General features: G+C 38.4%; 2 protein-coding genes across 2 annotated transcripts; both read right to left on the bottom strand.

The window, feature by feature from the left end:
* Positions 1 to 6,876: 6,876 nt before the first annotated feature.
* On the bottom strand, positions 6,877 to 10,691 carry LOC135637942 (probable leucine-rich repeat receptor-like protein kinase At1g35710). The gene is made up of 2 exons (XM_065150838.1): positions 7,517 to 10,691; positions 6,877 to 7,373 (listed from the first exon to the last, which is right to left on the bottom strand). The coding sequence occupies exons 1-2, from the start codon at positions 10,671 to 10,673 to the stop codon at positions 7,012 to 7,014; spliced, it is 3,519 nt and encodes a 1,172-aa protein (XP_065006910.1). The 5' UTR covers positions 10,674 to 10,691; the 3' UTR covers positions 6,877 to 7,011.
* Positions 10,692 to 20,334: 9,643 nt separating this feature from the next.
* LOC135639161 (probable leucine-rich repeat receptor-like protein kinase At1g35710) lies at positions 20,335 to 22,092 on the bottom strand. Its single transcript, XM_065152952.1, has one exon. The coding sequence runs from the start codon at positions 22,090 to 22,092 to the stop codon at positions 20,335 to 20,337; it is 1,758 nt and encodes a 585-aa protein (XP_065009024.1).
* Between the last annotated feature and the right edge of the window lie 154 nt (positions 22,093 to 22,246).

Below are 22,246 nucleotides of genomic sequence, written 5' to 3'. Positions count from 1 at the left end.
TCTTAACGAGAACAATTATATTATTATTAAATTAGATATTTATTAATAACAGTTACAGCCTTGCCATATGGCAGTGTAAACATGTCTGTATCATCTTTCTGAATCGGACCGGCGATAGACGATTTAAGTTGGGCCGGCCATACATTGCATTTCTCATCCACCCTCCTCAAAATAAGCAAGTTCTACAGCAAACAAAAACAAAGCGTCACTGAAGTGTTTGTTCGGTGACGACTTCACATAAGCCATCTGATAAACCTATATTGATTGGCTAGCTTTGATATAAGTATAAGAGAAAACTAGATCAGTATATATTATGTTGGATAGTTTTAGGAGAAAATATTATTGAAATCAATCCTGATTCGATTATACATGTGCAAGAATAATAAGGTGCTGTCAAGACAACGTTGGAGGTCTCGTGGAAGTGAGTATAGATATGCTTATATGCTATAATAATAATTTACATGAAAATCGAGATTGAGTGGATTTCTTGAGACTCATATTTAGATACCCAAGTTAGCCTTGATATGAGATGAAAATAGTAAAAAGTTGATTGACATTGATTCTTGTGCTGAACGTAGACTTTTATATAAACTAAAAATGAATAAAATATTTTAAAGAATATTCCCTGAGACGACAATCCTTAACCATTTGGACTTATGTGCACGTGATTAAAACAAAGGGGCAAGCCTTGTCTCGCCTATGACAATATGGTAGCCGTGTATAGATTGAATGATAATTGATCAATAATATTTTTCCTATCAGATAGAAATAAAAAAATTTAAATTATAATTAATTAATATTTTATGATTAACACATCCAAAATTGTCGATCTTTAAAACAACTTTATTATAGATGCCTGACTTCTATTACTTACCTCAAAACGACGCTACTACATAATCAAAGGGTTTGAACCACTTACACAGCATAATAGTACATACAAAAAATATATTGTGAACCTCGAGAAAGAAGGCAACAACAAAGGAGACCATGTATTTGATCATATGTCTACATTCATCAAGTCGGAAAGCCTTAGCGCATCAAGAGATCCACAACCGTATAGTGTTTTGACAGCATATAATCTCGAGTGTAAGATAGATTAGGAGACCACTACATGCCTAGCATTAGATTGATTGATGCTCATCCATTTGAGATAAGACCGGAAGCTCTTAAGCTTATCATTAACACAGGAGAGGCTATATGTGTATGACGTATTGCTAGACAATAGTGGCTCAGTGTTGTTGTTGGTGGTTGTTTTCACGATGACACCTCCTTTTGTAATTGATGATGGTCATGATTTTTTTAACATAAATTATATTTATCATTATATTAATAGTTTATTATAAATTAGCATGTCATGTAAATAAACTCTAATAGTTATTAATTCAGATTTACCGGAAGGGGCTTATATGCTATATTTTTTAAAATGTATAAGTTATTTTAGACACGAATAAACTGGAAGAACTTAAGAGATCTATGACTAAAATCACATGAGCTAAAATAGATCTTAACCCTTTGTAAGCTTAAAATATATATATTATTATATTAATGATTTATTATCAGCATACCACAAAAGCAGACTCTAATGTCTATTAACTTAAACTCGATGAAAGTAACTTATATGTCATATCTTTTAAAATATAAAGGTTATTTCATATACAAGAAAATCATAAAGATTTAAGAAGCTCATTACCAAAATCATAGGGGTTAAAATTGACTTTAAACCTTTTATAAAAGGTTGCTAAGTATTCATTGCACTAGAAAAAGATAAGGATTCATACATAATGTCAAAATTATAATAGACATATTATTTTTAGATTATATCACCCATGATAATCTCCCGTCCAAATATGAGCGATAATGAATGAAATTGTATGGACAAACTAAGATTTCAATCGAATCTATATTTATCTTATGGTTGAATTATTACATAACATTACAGGCATGTCTATATCATCTTATCGGAATCAAACCCACGAAATATGGTTAAAGTTAGTCCAAATCTCGTCCACCCTAGTCAAATAAGCAAGTTGTACATGAACAAAAACAAAATGTCGTCCAACTTTTGTTCGGTGACTTTGCATGAGCCATCTGATACACCCACATTGATTTGTCATAATTAAGCTAGCTAGCTTTGATATGAGAAGCATACGTTAAAAAAAAAAATCAGTACAAATTATGTTGGATAGAAATTGAAGTCTTGAGGCTATATATATTTTGTTATGATCAAGACATCCAAAATTGTGGATCTCAAGATCTTTACTATACACATTAGCAAAGCCTCATCAAAACTCCAAGATTACAATATCTAATTTTTTAAGATTGATAAGTATTTTTAAAAATTATAATTATATTTAAATTAGTTCGAGGAGTACTAATTAAATTGAAAGTCTTTGTGAATTAAAATTTATTCATATAAATACACATTGAGTTTTAGGGTTTTGGTAAAAGGGAGAAATAGAGGCAAGACACTTTGGGTGTTTCTATTTGACTATGATCTGGGCACTATCAATGGGGATTAAACATTTGCATCCATTAAAAACTAGTTTTTTTCTAAGTCTTGATAGAACAAGATATGTATTATCTAGATTTTGTCACGAAGAGATAGCATAACCAAAGCTGTCATTACTAAAAAAATATCTGTTCTAATATATGACCTTAGTTATATATATATTGCTTTAAGAAAAAAATTATTTAAAAAATATTCTTTTATAAGCATATGAACCGCACGAATCTTAGTTTTATTTGAGATATGCAAGCATATTAGATTGAGTCATTTCCCTTAGCCAATCTGGTGAGAGTCTACCAAGAGCAGACAAAAGCTTAGATCGAAAGTCTTGGATGATTGGTGTATATTTAAAGATATTGACCTTACCGACAACTCAATGCATGTCTTCTCATAAGATCTAAATGATTGATTCGCATGGCTTTCGTACTATGAGAATAGTATTGATATTGACGTTATCGATATCTCAATGCATTCTTGTCATAAGACCTAAATGATTGATTCGCATGGCTTTTGTACTATGAGAATAGTATTTTTTAGATACTGTGTCGAGGCAAATCTATATGACTTTGGACATGTGAAAAGAGTTCAAGATTTAATTATTTGTCATATAATAAGAAAAAGTAGTTCGGTATGAGGCTTCCGCCAATGCGAATTGACGTTAAGATGGCATCTAATGCTCCTTTGTTAAGGTAAAACTAACACGAACTTTTGCATAGACAACAACGACTACAGGTGCTGCTTTCCCACATGGAGTCTATATATATATATATATATATATATATATATATATATATATATCTCACTCCTACCAAATCCATTGTCTTACCTCAGGAGACTTACACGACAGTACATCACACTGTCCCATGCTGAAATGAATGGTTGACAAAGTGGAGAGAGATCAGCGTGCGGTGAATCCTGTTGCCATGGTATGCACGTTTTCTAGATTCGTTCTGTACTCGGCGTATCAATTTTCTTTGTGCTTACAGATTCTCTTCCAGTATTCGAAGTCATAATCGATCTCAGTAAACTCTTCCATCATAGAAAGTCTATGTGAGAGCGCCATCATCTAACATTCAACGGTTGGTATAGTAGAAATTAAGTGGTGAGTCCTATGCCGTGTTATGCACGCTGTTGTAATGTCATTTCATATATTCAAATTCTTCGAGTTGAATCTCTATTTACAAAAGAATAAAAGAAAACATGCGGAGAGATCGGTGTTTGGTGAATCCAACGTTGTGATAGATGAGCAGAGCATTGAGTTGCTCTGCTTCCAGTTCTTCGTGGTTGTATATACAAGTTGCTATATTAGCTATGGACAAACATTTGCAGCCAATTACTTGATGGCACACAACTCAGTGGATACGTGCTGCATCGTTGGACGACACACCGGAGTGAAATCTTGACCACCGTAGAGACTGCGCCTGAAACTTCAGCTGGAGGAAGTGGAAGATGTGGGTCGAGCATCTCTCTCATCGCGCTACCTTCATCATGATAGCTAGAGATGAGATCGCCTGGATGTCTCCCAGTAGAACCTCAAGCGTCACGACTCCAAAGCCACTGAATACCATTGCATTGCACTGCATCATACATGATAAGCAGATAAGATTTTCTCAAGGCAGTTGAGGAAATCTCTAAACAGTTGAGAAAAATCCTCCATGATGAATGTGTATAACCTCCCTGCTGAATGTGTATAAATAGCTATCAAGAGTTCACTATCAAAATGAACTAGACAATTACATCTTATACATTTCATAGTTTCTTCTACAATTTTTATTTTTCTATATTCTTCGTTTAATTTTTATCATGGTATCATATTTCTATCTTTCTATCTTTCTATACACATGGTTATATCCTCTCCACCATAAGTCTGATGTTTCCACAGTATTTACCAACTTTCGAAAGTTGGTCGAGAATTTTTTTCAATCTTCCATTAAAACAATTTACTCTGATGGCGGAGGCGAATATCAAGCCCTCGCATCCTGTCTCTCTGCTTGTGGTATATAACACATCAAGTCACCCCCATATACTCCCAAGTTGGTTGGCTCTGTCGAACGCAAACATCGGCATATCGTTGAAACTAGTCTCTCCCTTCTACATCAAGCATCTATGCCACCACCTTTTTTGTCAGTAGCTTTTCAAACTGCAGTTTATCTTATTAATCGTATGCTCACTCCAGTCTTACAATACCAGTCACCATTTGAAAATTTATTCCACAAGCTTCCAAACCTTCATAAACTCAAAGTTTTTTGTTGTTTATGTTATCCATGGCTTCGTCCCTATGCGTCACATAAGCTAACACCACGTTCTAAGCCTTGCACTTTTATTGGCTACTCTCTTGAACACAATGCTTTTCGAGGCCAGTGAACCCACTACAATCACTCAAGCTTAAAAATCTTCTCACTGGCGTAAAGCCATGTGTGACGAATATGATGCTCTCATCCATAACTCTACATGGACCTTAGTACCCTTTCATCACACACAAAATATCATCGAGTGTAAATGGGTCTTTCGAATTAAGCGGAACCCAGACGGAACCGTTGCTAGATATAAAGCACGTTTAGTCGCCAAAGGGTTTCATCAACGACCTGGTGTCGATTTCACAGAGACATTTAGTCCCGTTGTTAAACCTACAACAATCCGCCTTATCCTGAGTTTGGCCATCTCAAAGGGCTATCACATACGACAATTGGATGTTAACAATGCCTTTTTACAGGGGACACTTACTGAAGATGTTTTTATGCAGCAACCTCCTGGTTTCGTTCATCCTCAATATCCGAGGCAAGTTTGCAAACTTCAAAAAGCTATTTATGGACTTCGTCAAGCTCGAAGGGCTTGGTATAACGAGCTTGGCTCATTTTTAACCTCAATTGGCTTTATCAATTCCAAGTATGATACCTCGTTATTCATTTGCCAGCACAATGGAAGCATAATATATCTTTTAGTATATGTGGATGATATTATTGTCATAGGAAATGATCCTTTGAAGACTCAGGCATTTCTAAAGCACTTGGCCGATCGATTTTCCCTCAAAGATCTAGGAACTTTAAGCTACTTTTTGGGAGTGGAAGCAATATTTACACCTTCAGGTCTATTCCTTTCACAAAGAAAGTATATTCAAGATTTATTATCAAAGACAAACATGCAGGATGCGAAAGAGGTTACAACTCCTCTCTCCACCAGTGAATCACTTAAATTATGTGATGGAAGTCCTACTACAGATTCGACTAAATATCGATAAGTCCTTGGCTCCTTACAGTACTTGGCTCTCACTCGTCCAGATATTTCATTTGCCGTCAATAAATTATCGTAATTCATGCATCGACCATCTACTACGCATTGGTCTACGGTTAAACGAATTTTGCAGTATCTTAAAGGGACTCTTAATCATAGCATTTTTCTTCGTAAAAATACTTCACTCCATCTCCATGCCTTTGCTGATGCTGATTGGGCAGGGAACTTTGATGATAGAACATCTACGTCAGGATACATTGTCTTCCTTGGTGCTACTCTAATTAGTTAGAGTTCTAAAAAACAAAAGACGATTGCAAGATCTACAACTGAAGCTGAATATCGTGTCATCGCCACCGCCGCTGCTGAACTCAATTGGGTTACAAATCTGTTCAAGGAACTCAACGTCAACTCCACAGTTATTCCTACAATATATTGTGATAATATTGGAGCTGCCTACTTATGTGCTAATCCAGTGTTCCATTCCCGTATGAAACACATAGCCATTGACTTCCGCTTCGTACGAGATTAAGTTGTCAGACATCAACTCCGTGTTTCTCACGTACATACAGCTGATCAACTAGCAGACACACTCACAAAGCCTCTCGTCCGTAAACTTTTTTCATCGGCATCCTAGATGGAAGCTCAATCTTGCGGGGGCATGATAAGCAGAAAAGATTTCCTCAAGGCAGTTGAGGAAATCTCTAAACAGTTGAGAAAAATCCTCCATTATGAATGTGTATAACCTTCCTGCTGAGTGTGTATAAATAGCTATCAAGAGTATATTACTCTAAGCAGCATAGCAATCCAATATGCTAAGCCGTGAGAATAGAAAGCTCATTGCTCTGATTCGTGGAAATGGTGTAGGAGATTTCATTTGATAATATTTAATGGATGCATGAGCTATTGATTACGTAACGAAATCACTAAAGTAAACAACACAAACAAATCTGCCGGTTCCTGCGAATGAATTCGTACTCTTCGGTCGGCCCTCTGTCATGCCTCCGTAGCAGAGCAGTCGTGGTGGGCAGGTACACATCAGAAACCAATCATCCCTCAGCCTTCATTTAATTTTCTTCACAAATTCTCAAGAAACATATAGTACAAGAAAATCAAAATTTTCAAGCGTCCAAGATTTAGAAAAGAGATCGATTACCATCCGATGCTTTTATTAAACACGCTGAAGAATGAAACCACTAATAAAGCAAGCCATACGGAAACAAAGTCTACCGATTCTGACCAAAAGAAGCATCGGGGCACAGAGGAGTGCATATAGATCATATCTCCACGTTCATCAAGTCAGAAAACTTCAATGCATCAATAGATCGGAGGCTTGGTGGGGGTGTTCTGACCACGCATAACTTGTCGGAGACCTGTTTCATTGTCGGGCGTGATTCAGGGTGGTTGTCCACGCTACGAAGAGCCAAGCTCAAAATTGCAACTACTTCATCCGCAACTTGACCCTCCGGAACGGGTAGACGTCGGTCCAATACGTCTTTCACAAAGCTATCGTTGATCGGTGAAGACGACAGAATGGAAATGAGCACTTCTCCATACTCTCCCATCAGTAACTCCAGCGTCACCACTCCGAAACTGTACACGTCGCATTGGGTGGTCACTCTCATTGTATATGCAAGCTCTGCAGACAGCAAGAGCCAATGATCAAACCGCCAATCCATAGATATCTCCTCCAAGATATAATTTGAATATGTTCACAATTGCAAGTATTCTTAATTTGCACAAACTACGAGATCTGAGAGAGAGAGAGAGAGAGAAACTCACCTGGTGCTAAGTAACCCCGTGTGCCTGCAAGCATGGTCCAATTTGATGAATCCGGATTCAGTAGTCGAGCAATTCCAAAGTCGGAAACACAAGCCTTGAATTCGGAATCAAGTAGGATGTTGTTGCTGGTAATATCTCGATGAACGATGGGTGGTGTGCAGTCATGATGCATGTAGGATAAAGCGCAGGCGACATCCTTCACGATGGTCACCCTCTTCACCCAGTCCAATTCAGCTGCAGTCTCGCTTCGGAGGACAGATCCCAGACTTCCTCTCTCCATGTACTCGTACACCAGAAATTTGCGTCGGGGAGAGGAGCAGAACCCGTAAAGCTTGACGATATTGCGATGTCGAATTTGAGTAAGAGTTTGTATCTCAGTTTGAAAGGGTTGCTCGTCGCTTGTACCTTCAGTGTCTGGTAGATGAATCTTCTTCACCGCTAGCAGTTCCCCACTTGCTAACTCTGCTCTGTAGACACTGCCGTATGCACCGCTTCCGATACAGTACTTGGCATCGAAATCTTCGGTGGCTTCGATGATGTCCTTGTATACGTCTCTTCCATCAAAATTCAATATAGAGAATGCACCTTCTTTGATGTGATTATCATCGACCGGTACTGCCGGCTTCTTTCTCTTGTGCAATTGAAAAGCAGCTGCAGTGAATACAAACAAGAGAAGGAAGACGACGACGGAAGGAATGATGGCTATTACAACCACTTTGTGGCGCTTGCTTCGGTCATCTTTCGTTGGAGTACCGAGTGTAACACACGGAGGCAATCCTCGAACAACTCCACACAGATCATTGTTATGGGCAAACCACTCCGCCGGGGCTCTTCGGAAAGCTGGGCTATCAGGAACAGGGCCGTCCAGTTCATTGTAGGATACATCTACGGTAGACAAGCTCGTCATATACGTTAGCGAAGATGGAAGATGACCCGACAAGGAATTATGCGATAGATTCAGGATTTGCAGCATCACCAATTTGCTGAGTTGGGATGGAATCTCCCCTGTTAGTGAGTTGTGGCTGACGTCAAACGTGTCTTGAAGGACCACCAGATTACCAATGGCCAAAGGAATGGTTCCACGGAAGTTGTTGTTGTTAAGCTTCAACGATCGGAGTTTCCTGCAGTTGCCTAATTGATCTGGGAATCTTCCTGCCAAGTTGTTGGACGAGAGATCAAGTAGTTCAAGATTGGACAGCATTCCAAACTCCGAAGGCACCTGGCCGACGAGTTGGTTGTTGCCCAAGTTCAGATTGTATAGAAGGGTTAAGCTGCCGAAGCTCTTTGGGATCTCTCCTTGTAGGTAGTTGCCCGAGAGGTCCAGCCCTTGCAGTTTCGTCAACTGCCCAAACTCGGTGGGTATGACTCCGGTGATGTTGTTATTTGAGATTCTGAAGAGCGTCAGATTGTGCCATCTTGCCCAGTCTGGTGAGAGCGTACCGGAGAATAGATTGGAGCTCAAATCCATATAAGAAAGATGGGGATACACTCCGAGACATTGAGATACATCTCCGGTGAGTTGGTTGTGTTCAAGACGGACCCTTTCTAGTGTCGTACAATTTTTCAAGGTCGTGGGAATGGGACCTTCGAAATTGTTCATTTGAAGAATGAGGAATTGTAGGGCTCCACCTTTACATATATCTTGGGGTAAATAGCCAGAGAAGCTATTATTTGACAACACTAGGTATGTCAGTCCATGAATGTTATTGATCTCCGTAGGCAAAGGTCCGGACAATAGATTATTGTATACACCTAGTTTTACGAGTTTAGTCATATTTCCTATAGAGGACGGGACGGGACCTGACAGTAGATTTTTGAAGAGTGCCAGATCAGTAAGTTCAATTAGATTCCCAATCTCGAAAGGAATAAAACCGGATAATTGATTATCCAAAAGATAAAGAATATTTAATTTAGTCAAGTTTCCTATAGAGGAAGGGATGGGACCCGTCAAAAGATTCGTTGAGAGTATGAGATCAGTAACTTCAATTAGATTTCCAATCTCACTAGGAATAAAATCAGACAATTGATTATCCCAAAGGTAAAGGATCTTTAATTTGGTCATATTTCCTATAGAGGAAGGAATGGGACCCGTCAAAAAGTTTTTCGAGAGTGAGAGATTAGTAACTTCAATTAGATTTCCAATCTCAAAAGGAATAAAACTAGACAATTGATTATCCCAAAGGCTAAGTCTCTCTAATCTAGTCATGTTTCCTATAGAAAAAGGAATTGAATTGGTTAATAGGTTTTCTGACAAGTTGAGATCGGTAACCTCAACTAGATTTCCAATCTCAAAAGGGATAGGACCTGAGAGTTTATTTCTCTGTAGCCAAAAAAATTGCAGTTTGGTTAGGTTTCCAAAAGAAGAGATAACCCCACCTGTTAGATTATTATCAGCGATTGATAGGTAAACGAGATTAACTAGATTTTCAAATTCTCGAGGGATGACACTAGTTAATTGATTTTGGTAAAGATCTAAGTGATAGAGCTTTGTCAAATTTCCTAAACTAGATGGGATCGAACCAGATAGCCTATTAACCCCAATATCCAAATACATCAACTCCTGAAACCTCCCTACCTCCTTAGGAATGACACCCACAAGCTTATTATCTTTCAGGTGCAAGGACATAAGGCCGGTGAGGTTGCAAAGAGATGGAGGTATAGCACCAACCATTTGATTATGGCTAAGACTCAGGAATCGAAGCTCTTTCATGGAGCCCATCCCAACTGGGATTTTGCTTGTGAACTGATTGCTAGTGAGATCAAGAGATACGAGACTGGAGAGAGCAGAGATGGCCGGAGGAATTACCCCACTGAACTGATTGTAGGAAAGATTGAGACGGAGGAGCGATCCCAAAGTCGAAAAGTCAAGAGCATCAAGTGGCCCTGCCAAGCCCATGCTCGGCAAGGATATCTCGGTGATCGCCGAACGCCCTCTACCTGCGACGGGGTAATTGCAAGTAACTCCGGTCCAATTGCAAGGACTAGAATTGAGGTTCCAAGATCTAAGGGATTGATGACTCCGAAGAGTGGCTTTCCAGTGGAGCAACGCCCTCCCTTGGGATCCAAGTGAAGCTTCGACAAGAGGAACACAGGGAAGCAATAGCAGCAGCAGCAGCAAAGTGGCACAAAGCAAAGTTTTGTGAAGCTGAGATGCCATACAGCAAGACAAGAAGGCAAAGATGTGTTTTTCTGTTGCATGGTCGTTGAGCAAAGAGATCAGGTATTTATAAGGGGATACACATCAATGAGTGCATCTCAATATTATTGACCAATTCTCTCACTGCATGCATGCTTCGGTCACCAGAATTCAACAACTATGACTCAAAATTCCATTGGTCATGACATCTAGTGCTATGCATGCCGCTTAAGACTTTTTCTCTGCTACCATTTTTAGTCTTTGGCATGCAAATTACTTTTTTTTGGTACTCTTATTAAACTAATCTTACAGCGATGTCATAAGTTTACCGAAAAGTCTACGATACAAGAGATGATGTGATGATTACTATGCCGTGTAATGTATGGTATCGTACTGTCTACTAAAATAGGAAAATATAGATGGAGAGATCAATCGTGTGATGGATCTCAAGTCGTGTGAGACGTGCCACTCTTTCCACATTAATTCTCTTTAGAGTAGCTTTTTTTTCATTGTGTAAAACATAAAACGTTGCTATATTAGCAATCGAGAGGATACGTAAGAGAGGAAAAAAGATATTTTAGATAAGAATTTTGATAGTTTTGTATTTTACTAATTTTTAGAAAAAATTATATGTTAATTATAGTTTTGTATAATTATATGTTAATTATATGTTAACATATTTTATGTTAATTATATGTTAACATATTTTTAGAAAAACATAGTTTTGTATTTTAGAAAAAAGATATTATATCAGCAATTAAGTTGATAAGCCATGAGAGGACGACATCTATGTTAATTATATGCGTCCCCTTTGATCACCAATTTTTCTTTCTTTTTCTAAAGATATATATATATATATATATATATATATATATATATATATATCACATGATTATACCTCCCAGGTTAAGTCAACTCAACCATATCAACTTGGATGAATTTTTTAAGAAGGTTGCTCAGTGAATTGTGAGAAGAAGATAAGGATTCATAAGCAATGTCCAAATTATAATAAAGATATATTATTTTTAGATTATATTAATTTTGTCCAAATATGAGTAGTAACGAATGAGATTGTCAAGACGAGCTATGATTTCAATCGAACCTATATTTGTTTTATGGTCAAATTATTAGATAATATTATAGATATATCGATATTATCTTGTTGGAATCAGAACCATGGCGTTGGAGCATACCTTGCGAATCTCGTCCACCCTAGTCAAATAAGCAAGTTGTAGGGAAACAAAAACAAATGTCACCTAACTATTGTTCGGTGACTTTGCATGAGCCATCTGACACACCCACATTGATTTGTCACAATTAAGCTAGCTAGCTTTGATATGAGAAGCCTAAGTTAAAAATAAAGAATCAGTACAAATGATGTTTTAAGGCTATTTTTTTATGATCAAGACATCCAAAATTCTGGATCTCAAGAACTTTACTATAAAGTCTCATCACAACTTCAAATATTATAATTTCTGATTTATTAGGATTGATAAGTATTTTAAAAAATTATAATTATATATAAATTAATTTGAGGAGTTCTAATTAAATTAAAAATCTTTGTGAATTAAAATTTATTTATATAAATACACATTAAGTTTCAGGGTTATGATAAACGAGAGATATAGAGACAAGACACTTTTGGGTGTTTGACTATGATCTGGACAGAGATTAAACATTGATATATATTAGTTATCTAAGCTATGTTACAATGATGTCCTTTCATATGTCTCTTCCAACAAAATTCAATGTACAGAATGGCACCTCCTTTGATGTGATTATTATCAACGGGTAAATAGTCATGAATATAAACAAGAGATGGAAGAAGACCATAGAAACAATGCTTGCTACTATTATAATAATTTTGTGGCTCTTGCGTCGTTTATAATAATAAGTCTGACAATCTAACACTTCAAAGAAGAACGAAGAATATAGAGATACATTATCATTTTATCTGGGATCTCGTAGCAAGTGGAGCTATAACAATGAAATATTACGGAACAGATTGAACAACTTAAGAATATCTTCACCAAGTCACTTCCAATTCAAAAGCATGTTTATTTCATATCGTAAATTAGTATATGTAATTATGAATCAAAGAAGAGTGCTGAGAATTGATTCATAGTGGTTATCTGAGTAGTTATTATGTTCTGGATAGTTTTAAATATGTTTTAAGAAATGATCCATGATCTAGAAGTTATAAGATAATTCCTACATCTAACTTAATCATGGGTGATATGATCAAATAAGGTAATTATCACTAAGTCCTATAAATAGGATCATAGTTTAATGAAGCAAGATAGAAGAAGTATATACTTTGGAATATTATTCTTCGTCAATCCTCTTGTTTAAATACTACATCGGTTTTCTTGATCAAAATAATTTTTTTTAATTGTATCATAGTATACTATTTTTATCATTTCCTTAAGCTTTCATCCCCGATAAAGTCGTTTTTAATCGCAACAGGATCGTCCCCAAAAGGATTCTGTTTTTATTGTTTTTATCTTTTGATGTCGTTTCCTTTGACATCAAAAGAGATGAGCTCAGAGAGAGTGAAGATGGTGGGAGGGATCTGCCCGCTGAGCCTTGTGAACGTGAGATTGAGGCCGGTCAGTGATGCAAGGCGGAGAAGTTGAGAGTGTGGAGTGGCCCATCCAAACCCATGCTCGGCAGATTAACCTCGGTGATCACCCTGTGACGCCGGAGGCTGCAGGTTATGCCTCTCCAGCTGCTTGGGCTGGTGCTGAGGTTCAAATATCGAAGTGATTGTCGGCTTCTGAGGCTGGCTTTCCATTGAAGGAGCACTCGACCTTGCGATGCAAGCGAAGACGATGCCAGCTTCGGAGAAACTGAGAAGACAAGCAAGAGAAGAAGAAGGCGGTGGAGAGATTTCTGGGAGAAGAAAGATTCCATTGCTAGACACGCCAACTCTGTCACGCATATTCTTTTCCCTCTAATGTGGAACGATGAAACGAGCGAATAATGCATATTCTTTTCCCTTATCCTTTTCTCTTTGACGACATGATCATTTTATATTTGTAGTAAACAGGGAGTTGGTAGTTGCCAATAGCAGCGTAGTCTCGAGCCACTGAATCAGACAACCATTGCATTGCATCATACGAATGCTATTCCTCCCTATTGCTTTAAATATTACTCTAAGCAGCATAGGAATCCCATATGCTAAGCGGTGAGAATAGGAAGCTCATCGCTCTGATTCGTGGAAATGGTGTAGGAGATTTCATTTGATAATATTTAATGGATGCATGAGCTATTGATTACGTAACGAAATCACTAAAGCACACAACACATATAAATCTGCTGGTTGCTGCGAATGAATTCCTACTCATCGGTCGGCTCTCTGTCATGCCTCCGTAGCAGAGCCGTCATGTTGGGCAGGCACAAATCAGAATCCAATCCCTCAGCCTTCATTTAATAACCTACACAAATTCTCAAGAAAGTGTAAATACAAGCAAATCAGAATCCAATCATCCCTCAGCCTTCATTTAATAACCGACACAAATTCTCAAGAAAGTGTAAAGCATATAGTACAAGCAAATCAAATTTTCAAGCGTCCAAGATTTGCATAACAAGGCAAAGATTACCAACCGATGCTTTTATTAAACACGCTGCAGAATGAAACCAATATGCTTTTATTAAACTCTGCTCTCTAGACTCTGCCAATATGCACCACTTCCGATATAGAATTTGGCAACGAAATCTTCGGTGGCTTCGATGATGCCCTTTTATATGTCTCTTGCATCAAAATTCAACACAGAGAAATAAAAAGATATTATTATCAGCAGGTACTGTCTGCTTCTCTCTTCTGGAATCGCAAGGCAGCTCCGATGAATATAAGCAAGAGAAATAAAAAGAAGACGACGCAATGATAGCTAGTAACTCAACAAATTGAGTACAAATGTTTCCTTTTGTTGGAGATTAAAAACTTACTTGTAAAGATCATTATACCTCTCGGGTCAAAGTAACTCAACCATACCAACTTGATGAATTTTTCTAAAAGTTTGTTAAATATTCGTTGTGTGAGAAGGAGATAAGGATTCATATGCAAAGTCAAAATTGTAACAGAGACGTTAATTTTGGATTATATCAGCCCCCCTCAAATATGAGTGGTAATAAATAAGATTATAAGAATGAGCCACTATTTCAATCAGGCCCATATGTACCTAATGGTCGAACTATTACATAATATTATAAGCATGTCTATATCAACTTGTCAGGATCAGACCCATGGAATACGGTTTAAGTTGGATACATTGCAAATCTCATCCACCGTAGTCAATATAGCAAGTTGTGCAGGAACAAAAGCAAAAAAGTTATTCAACTTTTGTTCCGTGACTTTGCATGAACCATCTGATACACCCCTTATTGATTTGTCATAATTAAGCTAGCTAGCTTGATATGAGAAGCCTACGTTAAAAATAAAACTTTAATACAAATTATGTTGGATAGAAATTGATGTCTTGGGACTATTTTTTTAATAATCAAGACATCAAAAATTATGGATCTCAAGAACTTTAAGATGGACATTAGCGAAGCCTTATCACAACTTCAAGATTATAATTTCTGACTTGTTAGGATTGATAATTATTTTTAAAAATCATAATTATATTAAATTGGTTGGAAGAATCCTAATTAAATTAAAAATCCTATATGAATTCGGATTTATTCATATAAATACACATCAATTTTTAGGGTTTTGATGAGAGGAAGAGGTAGAAGCAAGATACTTTCGATTCTCTCAAGGCAAAGGCAAAGGCAACACATTTTGGTGAGAGGGAGAGGTAAAGGCAACACATTTTGGGTGCTCCGATTCTCTCAAGTAGATATAAAGAGGGTTTAAAGAAGAATTCTTTAGGTTTATATGAGATAATGTGTAATGGGAGTTATGTGAGGATATTTCAAAATTTTATAATTAATCTCATATATCCTGAAAAATATAGTTTCTCTATGGATATAAACGAGATTTGTTAAACTATGTTTAATCTTACATCAACTCCCTCTCTGATACAGTATTTGATTATTGATATATGTGGCATTTTTTTTGGTATTTTTTTAGTTTTCTCCCTCACCAACATGATTAACGAATATTTGTAAAGTTAATTATTTTCCTCGTACAATACTATTACATATCCAAACCACATATAAGGCATAACATCATGCAGAAACTTCGAGATGTAACTGAGATACCCTCGAGGTGAAAATATCATGCTCCCTCATATGACCTGCACAAAGACTGATGTCGGGAATGGGTTTCCTGACCTGGTCCCTTTGATGATTAAGTTAGTATCTCGAGTTGTGATAAACTTTTATACCAAATAATAAAAAGATTGAATATTTTGTAGGAAGGTAGCCTCTATTGATCTCTAATAGCCTCATTCTGAACTTTTACCTATATAGGCGATAAGAGAGAGGCAACCTTCAACTGACTATTTTGGACTCACACATTCACGTGGGTTGATAGAGAGGATAGGGTTTGTTTCCCCTATGCCAGTATGGTTATCATGTTGATGTCACATGTCAGATAATAGATCATTGATATTTTTCTTATGCATACTTTGGAAGCTCCCTTAGGAGAGACTTAAAGTGTGATGTTCGGCTTATTCGATACATTGAGCTTACACTTCTTTAATTGGTTCTTTGAGGGGGTTGAGAGTATCTCACATGTATTGGTCATGAGGGGGTCAAAAATACCTAGGCTCTGTGCCTCAGGCAAGCCCCGAGTGAGTAGAGAGTGCTTGACCTCCGCATCTTGATTGGACCTCGACGGGATCAAGGGCACTCAACCTCAACACATTGGGCGAATGTCGAGGGAGTCAAGGATGCCCAATCTATGTGTCTCGGGCAAGCACCAAGGGGGTTAGGGGCACCCAACCTTCATGAGTCAAGCAAACCCAAGAGGGGTTAGACAAGCACTGAAGGGGTCAGGGGTGCCCAACATTCATGCATCGGGCAAGCATCGAGGAGGCCGGAGACACTTGACCTTTGTGCATTGAGCACACTCCTAAGGGGTTGAGGACACCTAACCCATGTGCCTCGGGTAAGCACTGAGGCGGTCGGGGGCACTTGAATTTCACACATTAGGCAAGCGCCAATGAGGTCGAGGATGCCCGACCTCTACACATTGAGGACACCCGAGAGGGGTCATGGATGCCTAACTTATATGCCTCAAGCGAGTATTGAGGGAGATCGAGGGCGCCCGACATGTGCATGCTATTGAAAAGGTTAAGCTTCCTGCATTCATCGGGTGTGTTTATGAAGGGGTTGGGTCTTCTCAACCTATGTCTTTCATGAGATCATAGTCGAGAGGGTCGAGTTTTTTCGGTATACATATCTCGGAGATAATTTTGAGGGGGTCAAGTCTTCCCGACCTATGCCTCTCAGGAGGCGATCGAGGGGGTCAGGCTCACTCAACCTATGCACCTCAAACATATGTAATTTTTTTATATTACGATTTTTAAACTTTAATAAAATTTATAAATCTTGAAGATATTAGGATGTTGAATTTGAGTTGACCATATTTTTTTTAATTTTACTGATGGATTATTTCATGTCAGCCCTACCGTTCACTATATGTCACCACATCAACCCCACATTCGTGTGGACCGAGAAACCTACATAGTAGCCAACTCAAGCGTGTAAAGCATTAGATATTTCCTTTCCATCTTCACCTTCAGAGAAAGCAATTCCCCATCTCACAGCTGTGGTATGCCAGCCAATTCTTATCTACTCGGCATGCTTCCAAAGCAAGGAGAAAATAGGAGATGGAACCTAGCATGCAGCACCCTCTAAAACTATATATTAAAAAGATTATTATATAAAATGACATACATACATGATAGTAACTCATGGATTCGAACATGAAATCTATTATCTATGTAATAATATACTAATCAATTTGAATATCTTAATAAAAACTATAACATAACTTCATAAGAAAATAGACCATTCAATTTAGATTACTTTCACCAAATTCTCAAGAAAATAATAAAGCTTTTAATATAGATAATTCCAACATTTCAAGCCCCACAAGTAGATGAAAACGATCAAAGACAAGTCCGTTGTGTTTATCGAATTTTTTTGTTTCGGAGAAAAACTAAACTTTACGTTTCAAGTAACGAAAGTAAAGTTTACTTTAAAGAACAGAATTATGTTAAATTAAGAAAAATATCTGCTTCTCGAACACTTCAGAACTTTTTTTTTTTTAATTTATTGAATGTCGATTGAGATTCGGAACTATTTTTATGTCCATTTTAATTTAGCTTACAATTGTTCAATGATCAATTTTATGATTGTTACGGGAAGAAATTGTTGATGACCAGCCGAATGTGGCTCCTCATATGATTACTATCTGTGCTTGCCACCGTCGTCTCTTCTTGCAGTGAGGAAGCACATGCGGCAAACCTTTTAACTTTCCCACACAAGCCCTGTGTTGTGGGTAAACCACTCTACTGTAGCGTTTATTGAAAACTCGGGAATCAGGGACAGGTCCCTCCAGTTCATTGTATGATACATAAATGATCGATAAGCTGAATCATGTCACCTATTGAAGAAGGAAGATGTGCAGACAAATCGTTATACAATAGATTCAGACTTTGCAGCATAACCAATTTGCGAAATTGAGATGGTATATTTCCCCTGTTAGCGAGTTCTGGCTGTCGTCGAATATGTCCTGAAGGTCCACCAGATTGCCCAGTTCAAAGGGAATTGTTCCACTGAAATTGTTGTTGTTGAGCTTCAACGATTAGAGTTTCATGTAGTTGCCTAATTGATACGGGATTCTTCTTGTCTAGTTGTTGGGATCTCTTGTAGATAGTTGGAAGATAGGTCCAGATCTTGCAGCTCGGTAACTGTCCAAATTGGGGTGGTATCTTTAGAGCTAGCCCCAGAAAATTTACCAAAGGGTAATTTTGGTAACCCGACAAAGATAATAAAACGGAAAGAATAAAAGCGACAAGAACACCATATTTACGTGGTTCGGTCAATTAACCTTGACCTATATCCACGAACGAATGAGGAGTAAATCACTACTATAAAAGAGACTATTACAAATGCAGATGTTCCTAAACCATAAAATACCCGAAAATACTAAATAAGAAAAACCTTAACTATAAGCCCAAACTATTGAACTGAGTATAGACTTAAACCCAAAGCAAACACTTAGGTTTTTCTTGTGGTGCCACTTGTGGTGTTTTTGACTTTAAAGCCCAGGCCCTTATTTATAGTTCCAATAGGAGATAACAAGCTTGGTTTTCCCGATGTGGGACTATGGGACTTGCCAAACTAACAAATCTCCACCTTGGCATGTCCCAACAAAACTTGCTCCACTTTCGTCATAAAAGCCCCAACGGGCAATCACCAACAATGAACACCAACCAAGTCCAAGCACTGCTTGAACTTGTAAACTGGAAGAGGCTTCGTAAGCATATCAGTTGGATTATCCTTCGTATGAATTTTCTGAACAAGGACTTTTCCCTCAGCAATGGTATCCCATTTGCATCCAACAATTTTCTTACCCGAAAGCGGCTCCATAAGATCCCAAGTTCTATTTTGATGGAGAGATTCAATTTCTTCATTCATCGCGATCAACCACTTAGCGGAATTATCACAAGAAACTGCATCTGAGTAAGAAGTAGGCTCACCAACTTCACTTGTTTCTTCTGCAACAGACAAAGCATATGCAACCAAATTTGCATATCTTTGTGGTGGTCAAATATCTCTCCGTGGTCTATCCTTGGCTATGGAATATTGCTCTTCCTCTGGATCAACTTCATCAGTAGACTCGGGACCATCTACTAGCATTCTTTGAGTAGAAGAGTTCGACTGAAAAGAATCAGACCTACCAATCTCAAGCTCCACCTGCTTCTGCGCACTATTATTTGTACAACTAGTAGATTCCTCTTTAGAAGATAACATAGATAATTCATCAAAAGTAACATCTCTACTGATTACAAATTTTGGGGATTTGGGATCAGAACACCATAATATGTATCCTTTCACTCCGGAAGCATACCCAAGGAAAATATATTTTTTAGCTCGAGGCTCTAATTTTTCTTCATTTATATGCATGTATGTTGTACACCCAAAAATTTTTAAATCAGAGTAATCAGTAGGAGTACCTGACCAAACTTCCTCCGGAGTTTTAAAGTTAAGTGCTACAGACGGAGCGCGAATGATAACGTAACAGGCCATATTAATCGCCTCTGTCCAAAAGTCCTTTGTCAACCCTATATTTGAGATTATACACCTTGCTCTTTTCAAGAGTGTTCTGTTCATACGTTCGGCCACACCATTTTGCTGAGGCATCATCCTAATAGTGCGATGCCGAATGATTTCTTTATTTTTGTAAAATTCATTAAAGTCACCTTCACAAAACTCCATGCCATTATCTATTCGAAGCCGCTTAATCTGTTTACCTGTTTGCTTCTCAATCGAAGTCTTCCATTGTTTAAATGTTAGAAAAACATCATTTTTATGCTTAAAAAAATAAACCCAAACTTTTCTAAAATAATCATCAATGAAAGTTAACATATACCTGGCACCACCCTTAGACTGAATATGAGCTGGACCCCAAAGGTCTGAATAAATATAGTCAAGAGTACCTTTCGTTTTGTGAACTGTCAGAGAATTGAAGCTGACTCTTTTCTGTTTTTCAAAAACGCAGTGTTCACAAAAATCCAGTGGCCCAACACTTTGTCCGCAAAGTAGACCCCTTTTGCTCAATATACTCAAACCTTTTTCGCTCGTATGATTGCCCAAATGGAATTGTTCCATTTAATCTGTTGTTGGATATTCTTAAGCTCGTCAAGTTTGAACAACTTCCCCATTCCGGTGAAAGCATTCCAGATAACCTGTTGTAGCTCAAGTCAATATATCTTATATTAGGATAGACTCCAAAGTGATCGAAGAGGTCTCCGGTGAGGTTGTTCCTGTCCAATCGAACACGCACTAGGCTTGAACAGTTTCTCAAGCTCTCTGGTATCGGCCCGTGGAACTTGTTATAGGCTGCGGTGAAATGCTGAAGCTTTCCTCCTCTGCATACATCCGGTGGCAGATGCCCAGAGAGGTCATTGTATGCTAGTTTCAGAGAAACCAAGCTCGTAAGGTTTGGGACCGATCCGGAGAGGCTATTATTGATCACTGATAGTTCTTCTAGACTTCGATTTGCAAAAGATGGTGGGATGCAGCCGGAGATTTGGTTATTGCTGAGGTCTAATAGTATCAGAGAGGTCATGTTAGCTAAAGTAGAAGGGATGGGACCGGAGAGTTCATTATAAGAAAGGATCAGGTTCCTTAGTCTAGCTAGATTTCCCAGGGTGGAAGGGATGAAACCAGTCAATAGATTATGTGATAGATCTATGTCTCTCAGCTCGACAAGATTGCCTAATTCAGCAGGAATCGTGCCAGAGATGTGATTGTTGAAGAGATAAAGTGTGCTAAGCTTCGAAAGATTTCTTAGGGAGAGGGGGATGGAACCCAGTAAACTATTATGAGCAAGTACTAGATTTGTCATCTGGACAAGATTCCCTACTTCATGAGGAATGGACCCAGAGAGGTGATTACCCCAAAGATTCAACTTGATAAGCCTAGTCAAGTTACCCAAACTGGCAGGAATTGAAGCCGTGAGAGTATTATTGGAGATGCTCAAGACAAGAAGGTTTTGGAGATTTGCCAGCGTTGGAGGAGCGGACCCATATAAATGATTCAGAGAGAGATCCAACAAGGAGAGTTGAGTCAAATTTCCCAGGCTTTGAGGAATAGATCCCGTGAGAAAGTTGGCCGAGAGATCCAACTCTTGGAGATTCTGGAGATCCCCTATTTCTTCAGGAATGCTTCCTGAGAAGCCATTTCCAGACAGGATGAGGAAGACGAGGCTTGTCATGTTGCCTAACGAAAGAGGGATGGAGCCACTAATCTTATTTCCACTGAGATTTAAGGATCTCAGCTTTGTGAGAGAACTGATCCTGGCTGGGATCGTCCCCGTGATGTCGTTTCCTTGGACATCAAAAGAGATGAGCTCAGAGAGAGTGAAGAAGCTGGGAGGGATCTCCCCGCTGAGCCTGTTGAACATGAGATTGAGGCCGGTCAGTGATGGCAAGCCGGAGAAGTTGAGAGTGTGGAGTGGCCCATCCAAACCCATGCTCGGCAGGTTCACTTCGGTGATCTCCCTGTGACGCCGGAGGCTGCAGGTTATGCCACTCCAGCTGCATGGGCTGGTGCTGAGGTTCCAAGATCGGAGTGATTGTTGGCTTCGGAGGCTGGCTTTCCATTGGAGGAGCACTCGACCTTGCGATGCAAGCGTAGTCGATGCCGGCTTCGGATAAACTGAGAAGACAATCAAGAGAAGAAGAAGGCCGGGGAGAGATTTCTGGGTGAAGAAAGATTCCATTGCTCGAGACGCTAACTCCGTCACGCTCCTCTTCATCTCTAATGTCGAACGATGAAACGAATTAATAATGCATATTCTTTTCACTTATTCTTTTCTCTCTGACGAGATGATCAGTTTATATTTATGGTAAACGGGGAGTTGGTAGTTTCCAAGAGCAGCGGAGTCTCGAGCCACTGTATCAGACAACCAT

This window comes from Musa acuminata, chromosome BXJ3-5 (assembly GCF_036884655.1).
Source record: "Musa acuminata AAA Group cultivar baxijiao chromosome BXJ3-5, Cavendish_Baxijiao_AAA, whole genome shotgun sequence".
NCBI classification, from domain to species: domain Eukaryota; kingdom Viridiplantae; phylum Streptophyta; class Magnoliopsida; order Zingiberales; family Musaceae; genus Musa; species Musa acuminata.
This window is presented reverse-complemented; position numbering and strand designations above follow the sequence as displayed.

What these genes read in the sequence shown, in the direction of transcription:
- LOC135637942 (XM_065150838.1), bottom strand. Translation starts at nt 10,673, where the DNA reads ATGGCATCTCAGCTTCACAAAACTTTGCTTTGTGCCACTTTGCTGCTG. An exon ending in ACGGGGTTACTTAGCACCAG is followed by an intron (nt 7,374 to 7,516) that starts GTGAGTTTCTCT and finishes TGCTGTCTGCAG; the next exon opens with AGCTTGCATATACAATGAGA.
- LOC135639161 (XM_065152952.1), bottom strand. Translation starts at nt 22,092, where the DNA reads ATGAAGAGGAGCGTGACGGAGTTAGCGTCTCGAGCAATGGAATCTTTC.